At 48.8% G+C, this 23,357-nt stretch overlaps 2 protein-coding genes and 1 non-coding gene across 4 annotated transcripts in view; 1 reads left to right on the forward strand and 2 right to left on the reverse strand.

Moving 5' to 3' along the window:
• Positions 1 to 687: 687 nt before the first annotated feature.
• On the reverse strand, positions 688 to 5,222 carry Tspan10 (tetraspanin 10). The gene is made up of 3 exons (XM_005332733.4): positions 5,035 to 5,222; positions 3,057 to 3,694; positions 688 to 1,497 (listed from the first exon to the last, which is right to left on the reverse strand). Exons 1-3 carry the CDS (start codon positions 5,068 to 5,070, stop codon positions 1,170 to 1,172), a joined length of 1,002 nt encoding a protein of 333 aa, XP_005332790.2. The 5' UTR covers positions 5,071 to 5,222; the 3' UTR covers positions 688 to 1,169.
• Positions 5,223 to 9,223: 4,001 nt separating this feature from the next.
• The window catches only part of Nploc4 (NPL4 homolog, ubiquitin recognition factor), a 47,927-nt gene continuing 33,793 nt past the window's right edge, over positions 9,224 to 23,357 (forward strand). The window contains exons 1-5 of one of the 2 annotated variants that reach the window (XM_078041435.1): positions 9,224 to 9,448; positions 12,749 to 12,829; positions 15,876 to 15,988; positions 20,267 to 20,443; positions 22,424 to 22,472. In XM_078041435.1, coding sequence (XP_077897561.1) covers positions 9,434 to 9,448; positions 12,749 to 12,829; positions 15,876 to 15,988; positions 20,267 to 20,443; positions 22,424 to 22,472 — 435 coding nt within the window. In that variant the 5' untranslated portion in view covers positions 9,224 to 9,433. Of the gene's footprint in view, positions 9,449 to 12,748; positions 12,830 to 15,875; positions 15,989 to 20,266; positions 20,444 to 22,423; positions 22,473 to 23,357 lie in introns of those variants that run through there. The other variant, XM_040268346.2, reaches the window with a different exon arrangement.
• On the reverse strand, positions 17,781 to 17,852 carry Trnat-ggu (transfer RNA threonine (anticodon GGU)). Its single transcript has one exon. It is a non-coding gene; the product is annotated as a tRNA-Thr (tRNA).

The following is a 23,357-nucleotide window of genomic DNA, read 5'->3' on the forward strand; positions in this document are numbered from 1 at the left end:
GCACCTGTTTTGTTAGGTCAGACCCCAGGGTGAGGGCTTCAAGGGCAGGAATGCACGGAGGAAGGCTCAAGGCAGGGGTGGGGCAGGAGGGGCTGGCCTGGTGGAGAGGGTAAAAACCAGAGACAACCTGTCCCACTGAACCTCGGCCTGGATGCCTCAGACTCATAAGCCATGCTTTGTCCCTCGATTACTCCAGGGACCATAGTCAGTGACGCATGTGGGTGGTCAGAGCAGGCCTCAGCAAGAAGGAGGGGGTGGACAGAGCCCCTGGCATCAGACACCATGAGGCAGGAGCTCTGTCTCCACCTCACACGGGAGGAAACCCAGGCCCCCAGTCTACACTGGGGCTGTGCCCACACACCTAGCACACATCCAGGGTGAGCTGGGGCTTCTACCCAGAGCACAGCAGCCAGGGCCACACAGCAGGACCCATGCTGGCACTCGTGCCCCAGAGGCTGGATGGTTGCACTGGGTGCCTCCTCGGGGGGGCTGAGGGTCGTGAGGCCCCTCCTGCAGCAGTGGCCAGATGAGGCTCACAGAGCGCCCTCTGTGATTCCTCCTGCAGGACATCAGACGCGGGTTTCACTGCCCCTGGAGATGAAGCCAGGGCAGGGCTGACAGAGAGGCTGGGGACTTCCCATTTTGACCAGGTGGTGGCTCCACATATAGAAGTCCTCAGGCAGACACTTGAGATTGGCAGTTTACTGAATGAATCACACCTCAGCAAGTGGCTTATCCTCCCCTAAAACAGACTTCTGGCAGAAGCCCGGCCTCACCCTCAGGTCAGGGAAGTGCTTGCAGTGAGCGGGTGGGGTCTGGGGGCGGAGCACGGGCAAGGCCCTGTGGAGTGGAAGAAGGGTGGGAGAGGCAAGAACACCCACCAGCCAGAGGCAGACGCGCCAGACATCAGCCACCGCAGCCTTTGCCAGGAGCAGGTGATTTAGGTGGGTCTTTGGGCAGCCAGAGCTCAGTTGGGCAGGTGGCCAGTCTATCTGGCCCTTGGGATGACCGGTGGCAGAGGCCAGAGGCCTGTGGGGCAGTGGCCTGGCAGGGGAGGAGGGGTGTTTCTCTGACCCCCAACCCTGCAGGTGAGAGAAGCCTGGAGCCCTGTCTATACCACAGCCTCTCCTCGGCTCTGCCTGGCGGGGAGGCCACACAGGAACCTGTGCTCACAGGGGACCAGCCTCCACAGCCTCCACTGTCTTGTGAGCAGCCAGGGCCTTCAGCAGCCAGGTGGCCAGCAGGAGCTCAGCTCCCTGGACCACCACGATGGCAATGGCACAGCCGCCCAGGGCCTGGATGTTCCTGTGCAGCCACTGCAGCATCGCAGGCCCGCAGCCCTCCAGGTGCACAACTTGCCCGGCCGCGTCCTCGTCCAGGCGCAGTGCCCCCAGACCACACTGGGTGTTCACCAAAGCCCTGTCTTCCCAGGGATGGATGCAGCAGGACGCAGGGAGGCTGCAGGCCTGCGTCCCAGGAGAGTCGCAATTAAAGGACCTGTAAGGTGCACCAAGCTCAGTCCTGAGCAGGTCATCTCCTGCGGGCTTTCAAACTCATGTCCACACACACAGGCACTCACACAGGAATGCAGGCCTGCATGGGAACACATACATGCACACACATGTGCACACACATGTGCACACACACACACACACACACTTGCACATGCACATACAACACCAGCTTCCCGGGCCCCTGTGCCTGACAGCCCTCTGCTCTTGCAGGCAGGCCTAGTGGCTGTCCGGCTGGAGGGGACTGTTCAGTGAGAAGGCGGAATGGACAGATAGTGTTTGAGGAGGTGAGACTTCCCTCCGCAGGCTGTGAGCTCATCTGAACAGGCAGGGTTGAAGCACAAGGTGGACAGAGTCCACCAGAGGCTTTCAGAACAGTGTGCACATCTCACGGGAAGTGGCAGCACTGAGCAGTGACAAGGGATGGGGACTGAGGGGAGCCTAAGGTGGTTGGGGATCACTACTGCAGGGGGTCTTGTGGCCATCTGACCTGGGTATCTCAGGGAGGACAGGCACTCTTCAGGGTGTCTGTGCACTGGGGGAAGCTGACAAAATAGATACCCAGGAGCAGTGCACAAAACTCTGCATTGAGCCTGGGGTGCAACTCTGTGGCTGGGCACTTGTCTTGCATGTGCATGGTCCTGGGTTCCATTCCCAGCAATATACACAAAAAGTAGTGCATCCTGTCCCCAGACAGTTTTTTTTTTTAATTTTTAATATTTATTTTGCAGTTCTCGGCGGACACAACACCTTTTTGTTGGTATGTGGTGCTGAGGATTGAACCCGGGTCGCACGCATGCCAGGCGAGCACGCTACCGCTTGAGCCACATCCCCAGCCCCAGTTGTTTTGTTTTTGTTTTTTGTGGTACTGGGGATTGAATGCAGAGGTGCTCTGTGAGCCAGATCCTCAGCACTTTTTATATTGAGACAGAGTCTCACTGAAGTTGCTGAATTGGCCTTTAACTTGAGCTCCTCTTGCCTCAGCCTCCTTAGTCACTGGGATTATAGGCCTTTGCCACTGCACCCAGCACAATGTTTAATCTCTCTCTCTCTCTCTCTCTCTCTCTCTCTCTCTCTCTCACACACACACACACACACACACACACACACACACACACAGAGGAGGAAAAGCTGTGGAGTCATAAGCTAGGGTGACATCCTGAGTTAACCTGAAAGTTACTTTCTTTTGATGTTGGGACAGCCAACTGTTGAAAAAAAGTGAAGTCTGTTGGTGTGGTTTCTCCATAAGAACCCTGTTTGTGCAAAGCCCTGTCTGGACCAGGGCTAAGGAGGCCCAGTGAGCCAGTGGCCCAGAGACCCTCAGGTGCCCCTGCACTTCACAGCGGGGGTGCACATTCATGTGTGAACTTATTTGGAGGTGAGTGTGTGCCTGAGGACACATGAGTGCATATGCTTATACACTTGTAAAGCCCAGGAGTGCGCCCTGTGAACCTGTGAGTGTGTGCACACAGTGTGGGCAATGTGAACACATGTAGGTGAGTGTGAGCCCGCCGGCCGTGCCCCTTCTGCCCCGCCAGGACTCACAGATTCTGCTGCCAGTCCTGGTAGGATGCCACCCCGCAGCACCGCAGCCCCAGCTGGACTTGGTCAAGGAGGAAGCGCAGGTCCGGGCTGTCCTGGTAGTGGGTGATGGCCACATGCAGGGTGTGCTCCAGGCTGTCCTGCAGTGGGCCCCAGAGGGCTGCCACCAGGGCCCCAGCCAGGGCCTCGAGCACCAGGAAGAAGAGGACAGCCCCGCAGAAGCAGCGCAGGAAACAGCTGTTCTCGCAGAGGGCGCCCAGGCAGCCGAGCAGGCTCACCGTGCTGACTGCCAGTGCCCCCAGCACCAGCCCCAGCACGGGGTCTGGGGGCACGATACCCCCCCAACCGCCCCCCAGAGACCCCTTGACAGCCAGGCCCCAGAGTCCCACAGCCAGGGCCAGCAGGGCTAGCAAGGAGAAGAGGAAGTTGGAGAGAAAGGTCAGATACTTGAGGCAGCTGTACCCAGTGGGGAGGGAGGGGGCTGGGCCTCCCCCCAGGCCTTTCTTCCAGCCTTGGTGCTTGGCCCCGGAAGGACAGCGGCAGCGACTCCAGGCCCCCACCTGGTCCTCCCTAGGTGGAACAGTGTGGCTTGTGGTGGGTGGTCTGTTTGTGAGGAGGGGAGGCTCCCAGTGGGCAGCATCCTGCAGAGGGAAGAGGAGCTCATGATGGTCAGCCGGGGTGAGGCCTCAGCAGCAGGAGTCAGGGAGGACCAGGAAGCTGGATGGTGGAGGGCGCGGGAGAGAAGAGGCATGGGGGCCTTTGGGCTTGTCCTGCTGGGCTGGGCAGTAGAAGGGACAGCAAGGGTCCTGGTCTGCTGCTGGTGTGGGCCCAGCCTCCTTTAGAACAGAGCCATGACCATATCCTAAAAGGTCTGCAGTAAAGATTCACCAGGGTGGTGCTCAATAAATGCACTTTCTCCCCTTCCCTGCATACCTGTGCAATTCAGGGGCTGACTTGGGCCTTGCCCGGGCCTGACCTTTGTAAGTCAGGCACATGGCAGGCAAGGCTGTTTTCTCTGTGTTTGAAACAGATCTGTTCAGGTCAGCAGTGACTTTGTGTAGTCACAAAGGGGGCTTCCTCACCCAGGCCAAGAAAGGCAGGCCCGAAGAGAGGGGCTGGTCCGAGTGGCTGCCCTCCTGCCTCCCCCTCTGAAATCAGTTCTTACATCCCAGGATCTATAAGGTGGCTTCATCAGCTGAACCCTCACCAAGTGTGAATGCTAGATGGGCCCTGTGGTAGAAGATGCAGGAAGGGACAGGCCAGGGTCCTGTCTGCCTGGTTCCCAGGGCAGGGAGAAAGGTAGTCAGGAAACTGGGAAGGTCATCTGTAAGAGGCAGTGCCTTCCAAGGGGACACTTGGCCTTCTAGCAGGGTGCTCAGCCAAGCAGGCAGGCATGAGAGGGGCTTCCTAGCCTGTCTGCTGGGTGAGGGAAGCCCCTCAAGTGTCCAGTTCTGCCGGTGAGAACTAAGAAGCTGTGGCCCGGAGCCTGGACCGGGATCCCATGCCAAACGGTGCTACCAGGGCGAAGCTGTCTGACTGCACTGAGACCTTGTGTACTCAAACTCGAGCGGAGCTGAAGGGAATCATCACCCCCTCCCCGGGGTCCCTGCAGATCAGTAGGAGCAAAGAGACAGGGTGCTAGAGCCCAGCTGGCCAGACTGGTGCTCTCTGAGGCAGTGGGCATCCACAATTGGCTTCAAGGAATCTTTGTCTTCCCCTTCTGCTATGCGCTGGGCCAGACTTGCCCCCAGGTGCACAAGACCTGCCAGAGGCTGGCATCAGACTGAGAGAACCACAGCAGTGGGCAGGGAGCTGGCACCTGATTAGCGAAGCCCCCAACCCCAATTTCGGCAGCTTGTCCTCTGGCATCTGTCCAAAAAAGGTCTCCGCACACAAGGCCGGGTGGGTTGGGAGCTGGGCCACCCTGCTAGGGGATTCAGGGGGAAGCTTTCCACCTCAGAGGCCATGGGCACTGGCTTACCTGGGACAGCAAGGGGCTCCTTTCCCCTTCTTCCATCCCCTATGCCAGGAGAAAAACCCTTCAGCACGGAGCTAGCCCAGGCGGCTGGCCCTGCGGTGCCACTGTGCTCCAGGGCTACGCTGCAAGCTGTGGAGTCCAGGGACTCGGGAGCTGTGAGCCCCACGCGCTTGCCAGAGTCACAGTGGGATCATGTGACGAGTCACACTCTAGAGTTAGGGCGGCCCCTGCTTGTGCAGGGGTAGATGGTCTTTCTTCTTGGCCCTGAATCCTTTTTTTTTTTTTTTTTTTTTTGGTGTGGGGGATTAAACCCAGGGACTTGTGAACCCAAGGCAAGCACTCTACCAACTGAGCTATATCTCCAGCCCTTGGCCCTGAATTCTTGGCCTGGCTTTACAGATCCCCCCAGCTCTTCACAGGTGCCTGATGAGTACAGCTGCTGGGGTGTGTGCCTCGGGGCTCTGGCCCAGGGCCCTTTTTTTTTCATGGGTTTCAGTTTTGCAGTTTCACTGGCTGCTTCCTCAGCTCCCCAGGAGATCAGACCCACAGAAATTGGTTCACCAGGGGGCTGGGATGTGGCTCAAGCGGTAGCGCGCTCGCCTAGCATGCGTGCGGCCCGGGTTCGATCCTCAGCAGCACCACATACCAACAAAGATGTTGTGTCCGCCGAGAACTAAGAAAAAATAAATAAATGTTAAAATTCTCTCTCTCTCTCTCTCTCTCTCTCTCTCTCTCTCTCTCTGTCCCCCTCTCTCACTTTCTCTTTAAAAAAAAAAAAAAAAATAGAAATTGGTTCACCAATCCCAGGGGACCACCAGAGTCTAAGTGCCAATTTATTTCCCCAGCATATGCACTGCAAGGAAGGAAGAGCCACCTGTCAGTTACCTTCTTCTCGGTTGTAAGGTACCAGGTTTGCAGTTCCACCCTCTGAGCCTCTCAGGAGCAGGACTTTGTCAGGGTCATTGTTGGGTCCTTGCACCTGGGATAAGCCTGGCCACATATTCACCAGGTGGACAAAAGTATATTCTGGGCTGGGGATGTGGCTCAAGCGGTAGCGCGCTCGCCTGGCATGCGTGCAGCCCGGGGTTCGATCCTCAGCACCACACACAAAGATGTTGTGTCCGCCGAGAACTAAAAAATAAATATTAAAAAAATTCTCTCTCTCTCTCTCTCTCTCTCTCTCTCTCTTTAAAAAAAAAAAGTATATTCTGAGGCTCTCAAGACTGGATCCCCACTCACCACCAGCTCTAGGATTCCCTGGGCTTTCTGGGGTGTGGGATCATGATGGTCCCACAGGTCCTCTGGAAGCCTCAGGGGAGGGGTGTCAAGGTGCTTCTATGGCAGGAGGAAGGGTGGCCTGCGGACCTCTTGCACATCCCGAGCCCCCCACCCCACCATGGGCTTCTCTCTTTGCCATTCAAGGCTCCTCTTCTCTTGGAGCTTCAGAGCCACATTGTTCTTTTTTGAAGTACTGGGGATTGAACCCAGGGTCCACCGCCATTGCCCTTGGTCATCACTTTATAATCCAGCCAAATGGACTGTTTGCTGGCTCCATTGGCTGCACCTGGGTGCCTTGACCTTGGTCATCCCTGAAGTACCCTTCTTGCACTGTCATGATTGGCAAGAGCTCTCCCATGTTCTCAGCCAGCTTTAGACTACCTCCTCCATGTAGGCCTCCTCTGCAGTCCAGGGAGCAGTAGTCTGCCCTCCAGTCACACATTTCATTCTTTTTCATTTTTTGGTATTTGAAATTGAACCCAGGGGTGCTTAACCATTGAGCCACATTATTTTTATTTTTTAATTTTGAGATAGGGGGCTGGGGATGTGGCTCAAGCGGTAGCGCGCTCGCCTGGCATGCGTGCGGCCCGGGTTTGATCCTCAGCACCACATACAAACAAAGATGTTGTGTCCACCAATAACTAAAAAAATTAATAAATAAATAAATATTTTAAAAAAAAATTTTGAGATAGGGTCTTGCTAAATTGCTTAGGGCCTTGCTAAGTTGCTGAGACTAGCCTTGAATTTGTTCTTCTCCTGCCTCAGCCTGTCAAGATGCTGAGATGACAGGTGTGTGCCACCAAGCCTGGCTCCAGTCACATTTTATATAATTCCACTATGTAAAACATTTACTGTCGGGTTCAGGTATGGCTCAGTGGTAGAACACTTGCTTAGCATGTACAAAGACCTGGGTTCCATCCTCAGCTCTGCTAAATAAATAAATAAATAACTAATAAACAAACAAACACATAAATAAATAAGAGTTCTTGACATGCTATGACATGGATGAAGCTTAAAAACACTGTAAATTACATAGGCTGTGTGCAGTGGTGCATGCCTGTAATCCCAGAGGCTCAGGAGGTGGAGGTAGGAGGATCGCAAGTTCAAAGCGAGCCTCAGCGATTTAGGGAGGTGCTAAGCAACTCAGTGAGACCCTGTTTCTAATAAAATACAAAATAGGGCTGGGGATGTGGCTCAGCGGCTAAGTGCCCCTGAGTTCAATCCCCGGTACCCCGCCCCTCCCAATTTATAACTGACAGGAGAAAGTGGGAAGTAGACATGGAAGGAGAGGTCAGACAGATTCTAGGTGGTTGAGAAAGTGGAGAATCACAACATCATTTAAACAAGATGGACTTTATTCAAAATGTGCTCAAAATCATTCTCTGTGTTGAGCTGGGCTGTGGCTCAGCAGTAGAGCAAGATTGTCTAGTATGTGCGAGGCCCTGGGTTCCATCCCCAACACCTAAAAAAACCCTATTATTTGTGTTAAGACTTGGCATAGCGCTGTGTCAAGCACCTCACCAGATGTGTCCTCCATCTTGACAACCCACACATCTAGAGCCCGCAAAGCTGCTCCCCCAGCAGGAATCCCAACAAACTCAATGACTGGGCTCTGGCTGGTGTTTCAGTGGGTCACTCTCAGGCAGTCCTCTCATTCCCTCAGTGCTTATTCTGGGTCCAGCCACCTTTGGACCTTGGCTGCCACCACAGGGCATTAGCCTTCTGCCCCTTCCTTAGTGTCCAATCTCCATTCAACCTCCAGAAGAGCCTCAAAAATGTAACAGAAAGCAAGTCTCTCAGCCCTCCAAAGGCTTCCCACCATGCCTAGAATAGAATCGACGCCTTCCTATGTCTGGCAAAGCTCTTCCTGATATGCCTCCCCTCAACCCCACTGCCTGCTGCCTCACTGGCCCTCTTTGTCCTGGATCCCCCAAGGGCACCTCAGGCTGCTTCACGTGTGCTTTCCCCTCCTCCCACACTGCTCTCCCTTCAGACTCCTGCCAGCATACTTTGTCGGGGACTCTGCTCAAACCTCCCCTTCTGGGAGGTCTTTCTTGATCTTCTGTTTTCTTTTCCTTTGGATGCTGGTGATTGAACACAGGGACTTGAATAGACACTCTTCCACTGAACTACACTCCCAGCCCTGCCCATCTTATTTCAAATAGCTGGGCACTGTCCCCAGTCTGCTCTGCTTTGGTAGTATTGCAACCTGACATTACAGATGGGCACGGTGATCTGCCTGCTGGTAAGTTCTACCAGGACAGAGGTCTATCTCCTTTCTGCTCTATCACCAGTGTAAAAGTCACACCACACACCGGGAAAGCAATCGGCACATTTTTGTGGATTTGATGAATCAGCCAAATATCTGCTGAAGTGGAAGTTGGAGAACACGTTATCAACACTGACATCGCGATAATAATGACTGTATCAAGGAAATTAAGAGGTGGGTGTGGGGAGGAATGGAGAATACAGTTTAATTTTCAAATAAGTACGATCTGAAATTGAACAATGAGGTTAAAAGGAAAGACTTTTCAAAAGCTCCCAGAGACTCGTAACTTTTTTTTCCTTCTCCATAATCATACAGGAGATTAGCTACAAAATTCGCAGGGCCCAGGACATCTGAAAGTTAAGTGTCAAAACGGAGCAGCGAAGAATCGGCCGGTGGACCGCACTGAAGCGGGTCCTGGAACATCTACATGAACTAAAATGCGGTTTAAATTCTGGGCAGCGCTGCTTCCCTCCGTCGAACCCACCGAGGGTTATTCTGGCGTGAGATTTCCGGCGCGCGTCTCTTCCGGGTCTTTACCGTGCCGCCCGCACTGACGTCTCTCAGACACCTGCTGCGTCGAGCCGCCGGGCCTCGGCGGTGCGGCCTGCGCCTGCGCGCGGCCGTGGTGGGGGCCGGAACTCGGTTTCGGCCCTGAGCGCCCGGCGGAGCTGATTAGGCGACGCACCGGACGCCGGCGACTGGCTGAGCCGGGCGGCGAAGCTGGAGCGACGGTGGCGGCGGCTGCGGGAGGCCGGGGCCGGGGCCGGGGCTGAGGCCGGGGCTGCGAGGCCCTTGGGACGGCAGGGGGCGGCGGCGGCGGCCCGGGGCCCGAGCGCGGAGGCCGGAGCGGCCGCCATGTCCGAGAGCATCGTGAGTGCAGCGGGCGGGAGCTGCCGGGATGAGGCAGCAGATTTGCCGGCGCCGCGGCGGGGCCCTCCGCGCCCGCGCTCGGCGTCCGGCCGGCCCTGTCCTGGCCACCGGGGAAGGCCAGCGGGCGCAGGCGCTCCGGAGACCCGGCCGGCGCCGGCGCGACTCCGCGGCCTGCGGGTGCGCCCCTCCTGCCGTCGCCGGGCCCCTCGGGGAGAGCCGGGCCCAAGGCGGCGGCGGGGAGCGCCCAGGGCCTGGCTGCCCGGCGCCGGGCGGACTCGGCCGCCCGCTTAACAGGAGTGAGAAAAAAGGGTGATCGCCAGGCTCCTCTTCCTCTGAAAGTGCAAAATGTCAGTGCAAATTCGAGGGAAAAAACCAAAGAGACCGTCGCTGGTTCACTCGGGGAGTTTGCCCTCCAGCGTAGACGTGGGCAGGGAGGTACAGTCCGGTGGGACAGTTGTGGAGCATTCGGAATTTCTGGGGTGGCAAAGCAGAGTTCAGCCTTCAGCCCTGGGAAGCCTCGCAGCTGTGCCGGGTGTCCTGAGGCGCTTCGCTTCTTCTTTCTGGATGTCTTGGTCTCTGGGAAAATTCAGCTTTTGCATTTAAGGCTTTTCTCTAAGGGTTGCCTCTCCGTCCTTACGGCTCGCTTTAGGGCTCCCTGTCCCCTCGGTGTTTCCCTGCTTGCAGATGGTGCATGAATTCGTGTTCCAAGAGAAACCTCAGAAACACTCCTTTTAAAAATAAAGTTTTACTGTCATTGGTGACTTGCCTAGAAATAGGTTAGGGTTAACAGATCTACTTTCAAACTTTCTATTTAGTTTAATAAAATTTTTTTTACTGAGTCAAAGCAACCTTGTACAGGCAAGACCATTTTCCACTAGTGAATGTAGGCTGGACTCCCACAGATAGCTTTGTGTGTCTGTAATAGAATCTTTCAGGTTGTGAGGGATTAAAGTTGACCTTTCTTCTGACATTGAGTTTAGAAGTTTAAAAACTTTTTTTTTTTTTTTTTTTTAATTCAAAGGGAAGTCTCTTGAAAATCCCTGTGGGGATAATGAGTTTTATGAAGATTTTTGGGCTGATTTTTTATCTTTTTTGAAATTTTTTTTATGATACTGGGGATTGAACCCAGTGGCGCTTTACCACTGAACTACAGTCCCTGCACTTTTTATATTAGTTTGAGACAGGGTCTTGTTATGTTGTCCAGGCTGGCCTCAAACTTATGATCTTGCTGCCTTGATCTCCTGAGTCACTGAGCTTATATGTGTTCATCAACACACCTGGCTCATTTTCTTTTTTTTGACACAAAATCTATCTCTGTTGCCAAGACTGGTCTCAAACTCTTGGATTCAGGTGATACTCAGCCTCCTCAGCAAATGGGACTATATGCATGTGCCACTAAGTCCAGCCTAATTTTCTCACAAATATGGAAACCTAAGTTACTAAGAGGCTGTGGCCAGGTCTGTCTCTTCTCTGTATTTGCTTTGTAGCTGTCAGGGTCTAAGCCAGTATATTCCTCAGTACAAGTTATGCTTGTTTTTTGTTAAACCCAAATGCTGCAAAGACAAATTAAAGTTATTAAAAAATGAGAAGGTCATTCTGTATAGGAGAATCTATGTTATTATTAATTAGTTCGAGTGGAATAGACAAAGTCCTAGTCCAAAGACTTTAATCCACTGATGTTTTATAGGGTATCCTTGGAACTCTTTTTTTGAACAATGTCTTTTGACTTTTTCATCTGCAACAGTTTATTTATTTATTTATTTTTTTAAGTACAGTGACTGCTGAGAGGAGAGAGGAAAGAATACAAGGTTTGCGTTTTCTGGCATGTTCCTATGTCTCCCCTCCCACCCCTCAGGGTTTGGCAAGAGCTGCCCTGTTTGCAGCAGGGCATGCCAGTTCGTGCTCCCTAACTAGAATGGGAGCTGGCACAGTGGCAGCATAATGTACCCTCAGAAGGGCTTGATAACATAAAAATCAAGTCCTAGAAAGTAATGCCCTTGTCCAGTAGCTGTGCAGTCCTTCTATCCTTTTCCAGTTTGCTATGAAAATGTTTTTAAAAACCTAAAGTTTGGGGCTGGGGTTGTGGCTCAGAAGTAAAACGCTTGCCTAATATGCATGAAGCACTGGGTTTGATCCTCAGCACCACATAAAAATAAAAGATATTGTGTCCACCTATAATTAAAAAGTAAATATTAAAAACCCCCCAAAGTTTACAGTGGTGTTTAAGGTCTTAATTTCTTTAACTTCACTCTTTTTGTTAAATAAATTAGGCTTTCTGTGATTCTTGTATATGTCAGCCTAATGTCTATGCATATAACAAAGTGAGATTCCAGTTATTTGCTGGGTGTGGTGGCACATGCCTAAATCCCAGCAGCTTAGGAGGCTGAGGCAGGAGGATGGAAAGTTCAAAGTCAGCCTCAGCAACCACGAGGTGCTAAGCAACTTAGTGAGATCCTGTCTCTAAATGAAATACAAAATAGGGCTGGGGAGTGGCTCAGTGGCAGTGCTTTTGCCTCATATGTGTGAGACACTGAGTTTGACCCTCAGCACCACATAAATATTTAAAATAAAAGTAACATATCCCCCCGCCAAAAAATAAAAAAGAATCCAGTCATTCATAATTTGTGGTGGGTCTTTTGAGTTTTTGGGATCCTCCTGGGACTTTGATCCTTGCTGGGATCACACCCAGCTCTTTCATGTCATTCTGTGCCAATGCAGAAGTATGTGTGCCTCCTGGGCTGGGGCTGGGGTTGGGGCTTAGTGGTAGAGCGCTCGCCTGGCACATGCGAGGCACTGGGTTTGGTCCTCAGCACCACATAAAAATAAATAAAATAATGGTGTTATTAAAAAAAAAAAAAGACAGTGTGACAGGAGCTGGGGCTCAGACTAGAGCACTTGCCTGGCGTGTGTGAGGAAGTGGGTTTGATTCTCAGTACCATGTATAAATAAATAAAAAGTCTATCAATAATTAAAGAAATATTAAAAAAAAAAGAAGTGTGTGTGCCTCCTAAGTTTGAGGAGAGAGAAGATTTCAGATGTACCTTTATAAATAAAGATTAAATATTGAACTTGTATTTTGGGGGGTGAAACTCTAAGGATTTCTCTTAGACTGCTGAATGTGTTAATGAACCTCATCCCTCTGCTTCCTCCTAGGAAGATTTGAATTGGGTATTGAGGGGATGGCAGGATTTGGTTTTCAGTTTCAATGACCCCAATGTTGAAAAACTGCAAATGTAAGTTTTGGTAATAAATCAGGCCTCACTAGGCTGTGCACTAACCATCTTGTGTCATTTATAACAGATAATCCGTGTCCAGTCTCCAGATGGGGTCAAGCGGATCACAGCAACGAAGAGAGAAACAGCTGCAACATTTTTGAAAAAGGTGTGAGCATTTACCTTAAGCTGCCACCCAGAGCACTCAGGCTGAGCATTTACCTTTCAAGGTCCAAGGTCTTGTTCATTGTTCACCCCCAATTGTTCCCACCTGTGTTTTCTCTTTTCCACATTTCCTCTCTTTCTTAAGCTTTTTTTTTTTTTTTTTTTTTTTTTTTAAAGAAGGCGGCTTGCTAAGTTGTTCAGATTGGCCTCAAACTTATGATTCTCCTGCCTCAGCCTCCTGATTTGCTGGGATTATAGTAGTATACCACTGCTATAATACACAACTTGGTCACAACTGATCACTGCTTAAAATGTAGGACCAAAAGCCAAAGTATTTTGCAAATAATATTTATGAAAGTGAATATTTGGAGGGGAATTGTTAAAGGGTAATTGTTTAAAATGTGTAGAATGATTCTATTCTGTGTTGTCCTTCAGGGCTGGGGTTGTGGCTCAGCGGTAAAGCGCTTGCCTCACCGTGCAAGACTCTGGGTTCGATCCTTAGCACCACATAAAAATAAATAAGTGAAATAAAGATATTGTGTCCAACTGCAACTAAAAAAAAAAAAAAATTGTAGAATGATTCCACTGTGTTTCAGGGAAATTAAAGGCATATACATTTCTGTATAAGCATAGAAAGTGAGTGATGTGAAACATCTGGATGTGATTCCAGCAAGGATCGAAGTCCTAGGAGGATCCGAAGTTTAAGGCCACCCTGGGCAATTTATCACGACGCTGTCTCAAAATAGAAAGGGGCTGCTCTGCCAGGTGTGGTGGCGCATGCCTGTAATCCCAGCGGCTCAGGAGATTGAGACAGGAGGATCGTGAGTTCAAAGCCAGCTCAGCAATGGCAAAATGCTAAGCAACTCTGTGAGACCCTGTTTCTAAGTAAAATATAAAATAGGGTTGGGAATGTGGCTCAGTGATCCAGTGCCCCAAGTTCAATCCTCAGTAACCTCTCCCCCCCAAAAAAGAAAACCCCAAAAGGGACCCGGGTCTTTTTTATTTTGAGATGGGGTCTTATTATAAAAGAGCAAGCTCAGTGGTAGAGTGCTTGCCTAGCATACACATGGTCCTGGATTCAATGTATGTGTGGTACTGGGGATTGAACCCAGGGTCTTATGCATGGTGAGCAAGTGCTCCACCACTGAGCTATATCCCCAGCCCTTTTTTATTTTTTATTTTGAGATAGGGTCTTGCTAAGTTGCCCAGGCCAGCCTCAAACTTGAGATCCTCCTGCCTCAGCCTCGCAAGTAGCTAGGATTATAGGTGCTTGCCACCATGCCTGTCCTAATTAAGTTTATACCACTAATTCCATCTTAAAAGCCAGGTACAGGGCAGGGGTTGTGGCTCAGCGGTGAAGCGTGTGCATAGTGTGTGCAAGGCTCTACATTCAATCCTCAGCACCATATAAAAATAAATAAGTAAAGTTATTGTGTCCAACTACAACTAAAAAATAAATATTAAAAAAAAAAAAAAAAAAGGCCAGGATCAGCAGCATGCATGAGGCAGGAAGATTAATTGAGTCTAGGAGCTGCGGCCAGCCTGGTCAATATAGCTCTCATCTGGGGTGGGGGGGGTGGGGGGGGTGGGGGGGTGGGGGGGTGGTAGGTTAGCGTATTGTAGGATGTTAGTTGTTGGTAAAGAGCAACAGGCAGAACAAGTATTAATTGTGGACAAGACTATAGCTGACTTGGAGAAGCCTGTGTAACTCCTACCTGGAGTCACTCCTGACCTGCATCATTTTTTGTCAGAATTTCTGTGATGAGTCTTTTTTTAACCAGGCACATCATTTTGTTTAGTGGGATAGTTCCATGGGGTAATTCTGAGTTATCCTCATAATCCCCATCCTGCTTGCTTTTCCTGTGTACTCTCCAGGTCTGCTTCTGTCTGATGTTTCTCCTCAGCCTGATCTATCTGGACGTGCTGGTGGCACCCTGAGGTTTTGTTGACCTATAGTTGTTTCCATTTTACCTTGTTTGAGGGTTGTTTTCACCAGATGGAGAATTCTGATTTACCAGGCTTTTATTTCCCCATTTGAAGATGTTCCATCATTTTCTGGTCTCCACTGGTTTCTGGGATTCATTGGTTTGTCTTTGACGTACCCAGTAAAGATTTTCTTTATATTTATCTTACTTTGGTTTTCTGAACATCCTGGATTTGTTGTTTGATGTTTTTTAACTTCGGTTTTTGGCCATTCTCCTTCTCTCTTTTTTGTTGCCATTGGGGATTTAGCCCGAGGTGTTTTACCACTGAGCTACATCCCCCTGGGTGCCACCTTGCCTGGTGACCACTTTCTCTTGAACTTCTCTGCCTTATCCTCACTCTTCTCCTGGTGGTCATCTGTGACTGTCCTGTGGCTGCCTCAAGTTCTGTTTGGTTTTCTTTCAATTACATCTTCAGATCATGTAGTTTTATGTCACCTCTAGAAAGGTTCCTTTCTCTTTTTGTGTCCCCACTTATCCAAGTCTGCCCCATCTGATGGTAAGATCCCTGATGGCAGGGAGGGACCTTGCCTTTTTAAATTCAGTGTTGTGTTCTCAGCACCCAGAACTCTAGCCCAGGAAGGAGGACTGTTTCATATTCGTTGAATGAATGGATGAATGTTCCCAGTATCTCACAAAATGCCTGGCTTAGTGGATATATCTTACTGAATTCGCAGTATTTTGCATTCTTATTTTCTCTCTGTAGTTTGGTTTCACAACTGAATTGAGTTTTTATAGTTGATTCAGAAGTAGAAATTAATCTCTTCACTCATGGCCGTGACTCTTGCTTGTTTCAAGCTCTTTTTTTGGTATTAGGCATTGAATCCAGGGGTGCTTGACCATTGAGCCACACCCCCAGCCCTTTTTATATTTTCTTTTGAGACAGGGCTTACTGAATTGTTGAGGCTGAGCTTGAACTTTAAGTTTTCCTCCCTCAGCCTCCTGGTTGCCGGGATTATAGGTATACACTGCTGTATCAGACTCTTCAGTGGTGTTTGATGGATGGGGTTGCGTATAGTGAAATTGAAACATTTTACTAAATCTCTGTTGTTTTGGGGCTTGTTGTAGGTTGCAAAGGAGTTTGGCTTCCAAAACAATGGCTTCTCAGTGTACATCAATAGAAACAAGACTGGGGAGATAACGGCATCGTCCAGCAAATCCCTCCACTTGCTAAAAATCAAGTAAGTGCTCACCTAGGAGAACACAGGGAATGGGAGGAATCGCCACCTCTGATCGACCTGGGGCTGCCCAGATCTTGCCTATCTCCTCACTACTTCAGTTAAGGTCCCGCTAATTGCTAGCACTAGAGGTGGTTGTGTTGCTCTGCAGGTGTGAAGCACTCAGACTGGGTCGCCTGTTGAGCGGGTTTGTTATTGCTTTGGGTTTTTTTGAGATAGGGTCCCTCTGACTTGTTCAAATTGGCCTTAAACTTGCCATCCTTTTACCTCAGCTTCTCAAGTAGCTGCAGTCACAGGCATCATCCCCTGCTCTGGGCTCTGTTGAGCTGATGTGGTTGAGCAGGTTCTGGTTGTGTGTCACCAAGGAGAGGGTTATAGTCTTGGATTCCTGTCCACACTCAGCTGCCTGTCCAGAGGGAAGGACCTTGGAGGCAGCTGTGTGTGGCAGTTACACCTCACCAGCCTGCTTGCTGGTTTAGAGGACCTCATCCATGATTGATTGATTGATTGATTGATTGATTGATTTCTTTCTAACGTTCTTTTAGTTATAGATGGACACAATACCTTTATTTATTTAACTATCCATCCATCTATCTATCTATCTATTTATTTATTTAATGTGGTGCTGAGGATCGAATCCAGTGCCTCACATGTGCTAGGCAAGCACTCTGCCACTGAGCCACAGCCCTAGTCCCCTCATCCGTGTTTCTAATGGTGGTCTTGACTTTCTTGAGGCTCTGTGTTGATCTTTCTCCACTGTCTTCTGGCTCCGTTTCTGGTGCTCAGAGTGCACTGTGATTCTAACCGGAGTTCCTTTCTAGCTTGCTGTTTTTTTTTTTGGACAGTATTCGGGATTGAACCCAGGGGCACTTCACCATCAAGCTACATTCCTGGCTTTTAAATTTTATTTTGAGACAGGGTTTTGCTAAGTTGCTGAAAAGCTTTCCTTCAATTTGTAATCCTCCTGTCTCAGCCTCCCACATATGTGGAATCACAGGTGTGGGCACCACCATGTTCAGCTCCTTCCAACTGCTTTTGAACTGGAGATTTCACTTAGGGGCACTTGACCACTGAATCATACCCTCAACCGTCAACCTTTAGAATCTTGCTGTGTTGCTCAGGGCCTTGGTAAGTGGCTGAGGCTGGCTTTAAACTTGAGATCCTCCTGCTTCAGTCTCCAGAGTTGCTGGGATTACAGGCATGTGCCACTGTAACTGGCTATTTAAATGTAAAACTTGAAAAAAAAATTCTTAAGTTGACAAAAAAAATTGTACACACTTATGAAATGTATGGTTTTAGTGTATATATACATTGTATCATTCAATTCAAGGTAAGTATGTGTAGTTTCTCAAATATGGATGATTTCTTTATGATCAGAACTTTTAAAATACCTTCTTCTGGTTTTTTGACCAACCTTTCCCCATCCCTCCCTCCTGCTCTTCCCCAGAGTCTGGTAACCATTATTCTACTGTCCACTTCTACAAGATCAGCTTTTTGTGTGTGGTGGGGAGGGACTGGAAATTGAGTCCAGGGCCTCACACATGCTAGGCAAATGCTCTGCGACAGCTACAGTCCCAGCTCCAAGACCAACTTGTTATAATATGCAACATTTTAAACGTATGTAAAAGTAAACAGAATACATGGAGGAATCCATAGTCCCCTCCCTCAGCTTGATGGACAATTAATTCATGGCCACTTTTGTCCTACCTGTTCTACTGTCCACCTCCCATATCTTTCATTGTTTGGTGTTTCTACCTCCTCCCCTTTTATTATTATTATTATTATTATTCTTTTTTAATGGTGCTGGGGATTGAACCCAGGGCCTCTTGCACACCAGGCAAGCATTTTACCACTGAGCTACATCCCTGCCCCTCCCCTTTTTATTATTTAATTAGGTGCTGGAAGCCTAGGGCAGCATGTGTTGATGTGTTTGGGCTTGTTCAAATTGGCCTCAAACTTTCCATCCTTTTACCTCAGCCTCTCTTTGGGTGGGCACCATCACACGCAGGTCAAGATGGAGGGTGCTGCAGCTACTCTGGGGTAGCCCTTTTTATTTTTTATCTTGAGACAGGGTCTTACCTTTTTAAAAACAAAAAAACCCAGGATCTTCTTGTTGCCCAGGCTGGCCCTAAACTCTTGGGCTGAAACGATCTTCCTGCTGACCTCCGGAGCGCTGGGACTGTAGCTGGAGTCCCCCGTGCCTGGCCGTCCTCACTTCTGTTTCAAAGTCTGGTTTCCTTCCCCTCTGTCTGTAGGTATTGAATGCTCAGGGCCATGCTGTCCACAACTCCTTCCGGAAAATTTCTCTTTTGCTCTTTGCGTTTTGCTTCTGCATGTTGCGATTCAAGCACTGAGTCCTTGGCCTACCTCTCAGTCTTTGTGCTGTCGTCTCTGCCCATCCTTGCTCAGAGTGCTTGTTTCTTTTGTGTCTGTGGGGTTTTAGTTTTAGAGGTTATATTTGACCAAACTTCATCTTGGGGAATTCTAAGGGTTTAATGGCTCTTTTACAGAGAAGGCTCCTGTTTATTTTTGTGGGCACAAGGGGAGCTGTGGAGCCAGGACTCCTCACAACTCTTACCATTGGGTTTTGGCCTAGGTTTCTTCCAGGATGCATGGCCCACTACCCCTGGGACCCTTGGAGGTGGCTTTTTCCATACTGTGTGGAGGGAGGCAGGCAAGATTTCTCTTTGTGTTTTGAGCCTGTGGCTTTCCCCAGTTGTTCAGATGTCCTTCTGATTTCACATGGAAGTTTCAGGCTCAGCAGCCCACCTGGGACAGGGAGGCTCATGGCCTGTCTGAGTTCCTGATCACAGCCTTGGCCCTGCGGCAGCTCTGAATTGTATCTCCTGGTTTTGTTAGCTGTACTGCTGGATTTTGGACCCCTGGGGATTTCCTTTACTTTCTTTAGAGCTCAGTTGGTTTTTAGGGTATATTTGTTAAAATTTACCTCAAGTCTGGGCCAGGACTTTGTAGCTGGAGGCTGTTTAGGACTTCTTAATGTGCTGTTAGAAACAGAAATCTCTGATTACAAGTTGGTAGTTTTGTCACCCTTGAGTTATAGAGCAAAGCCAAGGCCAGAGTGGCTCCCTTGTGTTTTGCAGTGCACGAATCCTCTGGGTTAGCTCTCCTGGCCACTGCTCTCCCTTCAGGTTGCTCCTCAGTGCTGTGGTGGGCCATCCTGTCAGTCGCCTTTCCTGTCCTCTTAGACAGCTAAGTATCTGCTAGGTGGTTCATGCAGCCTCTCTTCAGGGCTGGCCCTGTTTCAGTGCTGTGCGGCACCTTGGTCCACGTGACCTGCAGAGCTTCTGTGAACAGCCTGTGAGTTGAAATGCTCACTGGTCTCTGTTCAGCTTCCACAGATGACCATGTGTGTCTGACCATTACACACAGAGTGACAGCATACCAGCCATTACTATAGAAAATGAGGCTTATAGCAGCAGCCTTGGGAGCAGACTTAAAATAGCTGCTTCTGGGAGCCACCCCTGTGGGAGGGGAGGCACATGGCATCTGTTTGTGGACATCTATGGGCGGCAGAAGTGTCCCTCATGTTATAGGGAGTGTAAAGAAGTCATCTGAAGTCACGATCGGATAGGAGCATCTTTTATGAGGGGTGTTGGGTGAAAAGAGTATGATGTGAATGTGGTGCCCTCTTGAAGAGCAGTGACCTTGCCTCCAGTTCTGCGTGCATGTTGAGCTGGCACATGGTGTGCGGGGCCCTAACAGAGGGTTGAGGGTGAAAAGGGATGTGGGGGCTGCATGGAACAAATATGAGGAGCTGCCTAAGGCCTGGGTGACCACAGTGTTGACTCCATTCTTGTGTGTAAAGTCACACACAAGATGTGTATATGTCACCGCTTCTAAAATAAAGTGGTAAGTAAAATTATATTACAGCGGTCCTACTGCTGAAGCATGTAGAGAATTTGGCTGGGTGTGATGGTGCACGTCTGTAATCCCAGCAGTTTGGGAGGCTGAGGTAGGAGGATTGTGAGTCAAAGCCAGCTTGAGTAATTGTATGAGGTTTTTAAGCAACTTTGCAAGACCCTGTCTCTAAATAAAATATAAAAAGGGCTGGGGATGTGGTTGAGTGTCCCTGGGTTCAATCTCCAGTACCAAAAAAAAAAAAAAAAAAATTATGGTCTCTTACTTTTGGAAATTTTGTGATGTAGGAGTTCAGGACAGTGACAATTGCCTTTTGAAGAGGTCAGAGTTTGCACATCCAGGTTGATGTGCACAGCCCAGGTGGTGTACAGGATGGCTTCCACTTTTTGTTTTTTTGAACAGACATGGCGATTTGTTGTTCCTGTTTCCCTCGAGCCTTGCTGGACCCTCATCTGAAATGGAGACGTCAACCTCACTAAGGTTAAAAGGCTTTGGAGCCCCCAACGTGGTGGAGGATGAGATTGATCAGTACCTCAGCAAGCAGGATGGGAAGATTTACAGAAGCCGGGACCCACAGCTGTAAGTGCTCTGTGGAGCCCCCACCATGGTCTACTGGGTCATTAAAGGAAATGCTGCTGATAACATGTCCTGTGTGTGTGTGTATCTGGTAGGAGGTTTTGAATTTGACCATGTATTTTCAGATTAAAGTTTACTTCATATTATCTTTTTAGCTTTTCATCAGTTGAAACTTCAGAATATGTTCCATGTAAATTTTTTGGGGGGGATTGAACTCGGGGGCACTTGACCACTGAGCCATATTCCCAGCCCTATTTTGTATTTTACTTAGATTTGCTTAGTGCCTCGCTTTTTTTAGTTTTTTTTTTTTTTGTATATGGACACAATACCTTTATTTATTTTTTATGAGGTGCTGAGGATTGAACCCAGGGCCTCACCTGCGTCAGGTAAGCACTCTACCACTGAGTCCTTGCCCCAGCCCTTCAGTGAACTCTTTAAATGTATCACCCTGTAAATGTGATGGGGTGCTGATACTGAAATAGATGTTGAGGTTCCAGGTGCTGCATTAGCAGCTTTTGTGTGTGTGTTTTTTTTTTTTTTTTTTTAAATTTTTTTAGTTGTATAGGGACACAATAGCTTTATTTTATTTATTTATTTTTTTAAGAGAGAGATAATTTTATTTTATTTTATTTTTTTTTAGTTTTCGGCGGATACAACATCTTTGTTTGTATGTGGTGCTAAGGATTGAACCTGGGCTGCACGCATGCCAGGCGAGCGCACTACTGCTTGAGCCACATCCCCAGCCACACAATACCTTTATTTATTTATATTTTATGTGGTGCTGAGGATTGAAACCAGTGCCTCACACATGCGAGGCGAGTGCTCTACCACTGAGCCACAACCCAGCCTGCTTTTGTGTCTTATGTGAAAGAGTCACCAATGTTGCTCAGTTGCAGTTGTCCTGGAGCTACTGATGCCCATAGCCTGGGCAGTACACCCCTTCCGGTTCCTCCCAGGGTCCAGTGCTCACTCCCTTAGGATCTGGGCCCTCATGGCTTTGTTCAAGATCTTTTATCGTATGTGCCTGCAGTATGTTAATTCTGACCTGTCATCAGTAAGAATGTGTTTTGGGAGTAGAATGAAACGGGCATTATTACTTTATGTATGTATGTGACTGTATGACCAATGTGATTCTACAGTATGTATAGTCAGAAAAATGAGAAGTTATATCTCACCTATGTATGATATATCAAAATATGTAAGTGCATTCCTCTGTCACGTATAACTAACTAAAAAAAAATATATGTTGTTGGGAGACACTGAAGCCTTCTCCATTCTGAGATGCAGAGCTCATTTGCATTGAAGGATTGTGACCCCTTTAGTGGAATTGGCTTTGCCCCCATGAGGCAGTTTGGCTTTCCCAGCCGCCTCACCACAGCCTCCTAAATAAGCACATCTTTGCGTTGTATTACATGTGTTGAGCTTCTGAGGTCTCTTTGACTGTAAGTGTCCAGAACTCTGGGACCATACATCCTTTGTGTTTCCAAATGTGCATGAGGTGGGTATTTTACCAACTTGGGTTAATGCACCACTTTTAGGGTTTTTGCCATATTTGTGTAGTACTAGTTTTCTTCTTATTAACATTTTTATTGACTTAAGTTGACTTTAAATCCTTTTGTGTGTGTGTTTGTGTATGCAAGTGCATGTGTACTTGTTTGTGTCCTAGGGATTGAATCCTGGGCTTTCTACATGCCAAGTATTACTTTCATTTTTGGTTAGTGCTGTTTTAAATGGTTAGATTCCATGAAATTACAGATTTGTTCTGCTGGTTGTTTTTTTTCTAATAGCACATAAAAACTCATAGTAAACTATTACAAGTATTCATGTTTTAGAATTAAAACATGAATTTAGGAATTACTTAAAGTAATCCCTACTGGGTGGGGCAGCATTTTATTGAAGTGTGGTACACATTTTGGATGTAAAGCATGTGGGAGGAAGTAACCTGCACACTGCTGTGCCTTTCTCTGCCTCTGCTCTCCTCAGGTGCCGCCACGGCCCCCTGGGAAAATGTGTGCACTGCGTCCCACTGGAGGTGAGTTGCCAGCTGACCAGTGACAGCAGTGCTGTCCAAGCAGTTCTTGCTCTCGAGTGTTGTGGTTCAAAGACATATCTGTTACTGTCCTGGGCCTGCTGTGTCCACTTGAGCAGGCAGCACAAAGAGGCTGAACCTATATTTATGGGAGTGACCTTCAGTGGGGATTATGAATGGCTAGCGCTTATGTGTTGCTGTGATGAAAGGGCAGCAGGTACAGGAGCTCCTGGACAATCCTTTTAAAATCTGACACAGAGCTGGCTGTCGGTTTGTGCCTGTCATGGTTTTGATTTACCATGCCCTGAGTCTCACATCTCCCTGTTGCGTCCTGGCGAGATGGAGAGTTACCATAATAATGCTGACTGGTGATGTCCTGCACTGCACTCGGAGCAGCAAGGCCAGCCTGAAGTTCCTCTGGCTCCATCTCATGGCTATCTTCTGGGTCCTTTGGGAGTGGAGAGAATCAAACCCAGGGCTTCGGTATTATACTACTGCATTATATCTCCAGCCCCCTTGTGGCTTTTCATTTTGCAAAATTTTCCTAAAATTTATCTGGTTTAAAAGAATTTTGTGTTCTATTTTTAATTTTTTTAAAAAAATTTACACTGTGGGCTGGGGTTGTGGTTCAGTGGTAGAGCACACACCTTGCACGTGTGAGGCATTGGGTTCGATCCTCAGCACCACATAAAAATAAATAAAGGTATTGTGTCCATCTACAACCAAAACAAAGTTTAAAAAAAAGAAAAAAGAAAAATTGCACTGTACCACTGGGTTACAATCCCAGCCCCGTTATTTTTAAAATCAGGGTCTCTCTGAGTTGCCCAGGCTGGCTTTGAACTTGTGATTCTCCTACCTCAGCCTCCTGAGTTGCTGGGAGTGCAGACC

This window comes from Ictidomys tridecemlineatus, chromosome 3 (genome assembly GCF_052094955.1).
Source record: "Ictidomys tridecemlineatus isolate mIctTri1 chromosome 3, mIctTri1.hap1, whole genome shotgun sequence".
Lineage (NCBI taxonomy): Eukaryota > Metazoa > Chordata > Mammalia > Rodentia > Sciuridae > Ictidomys > Ictidomys tridecemlineatus.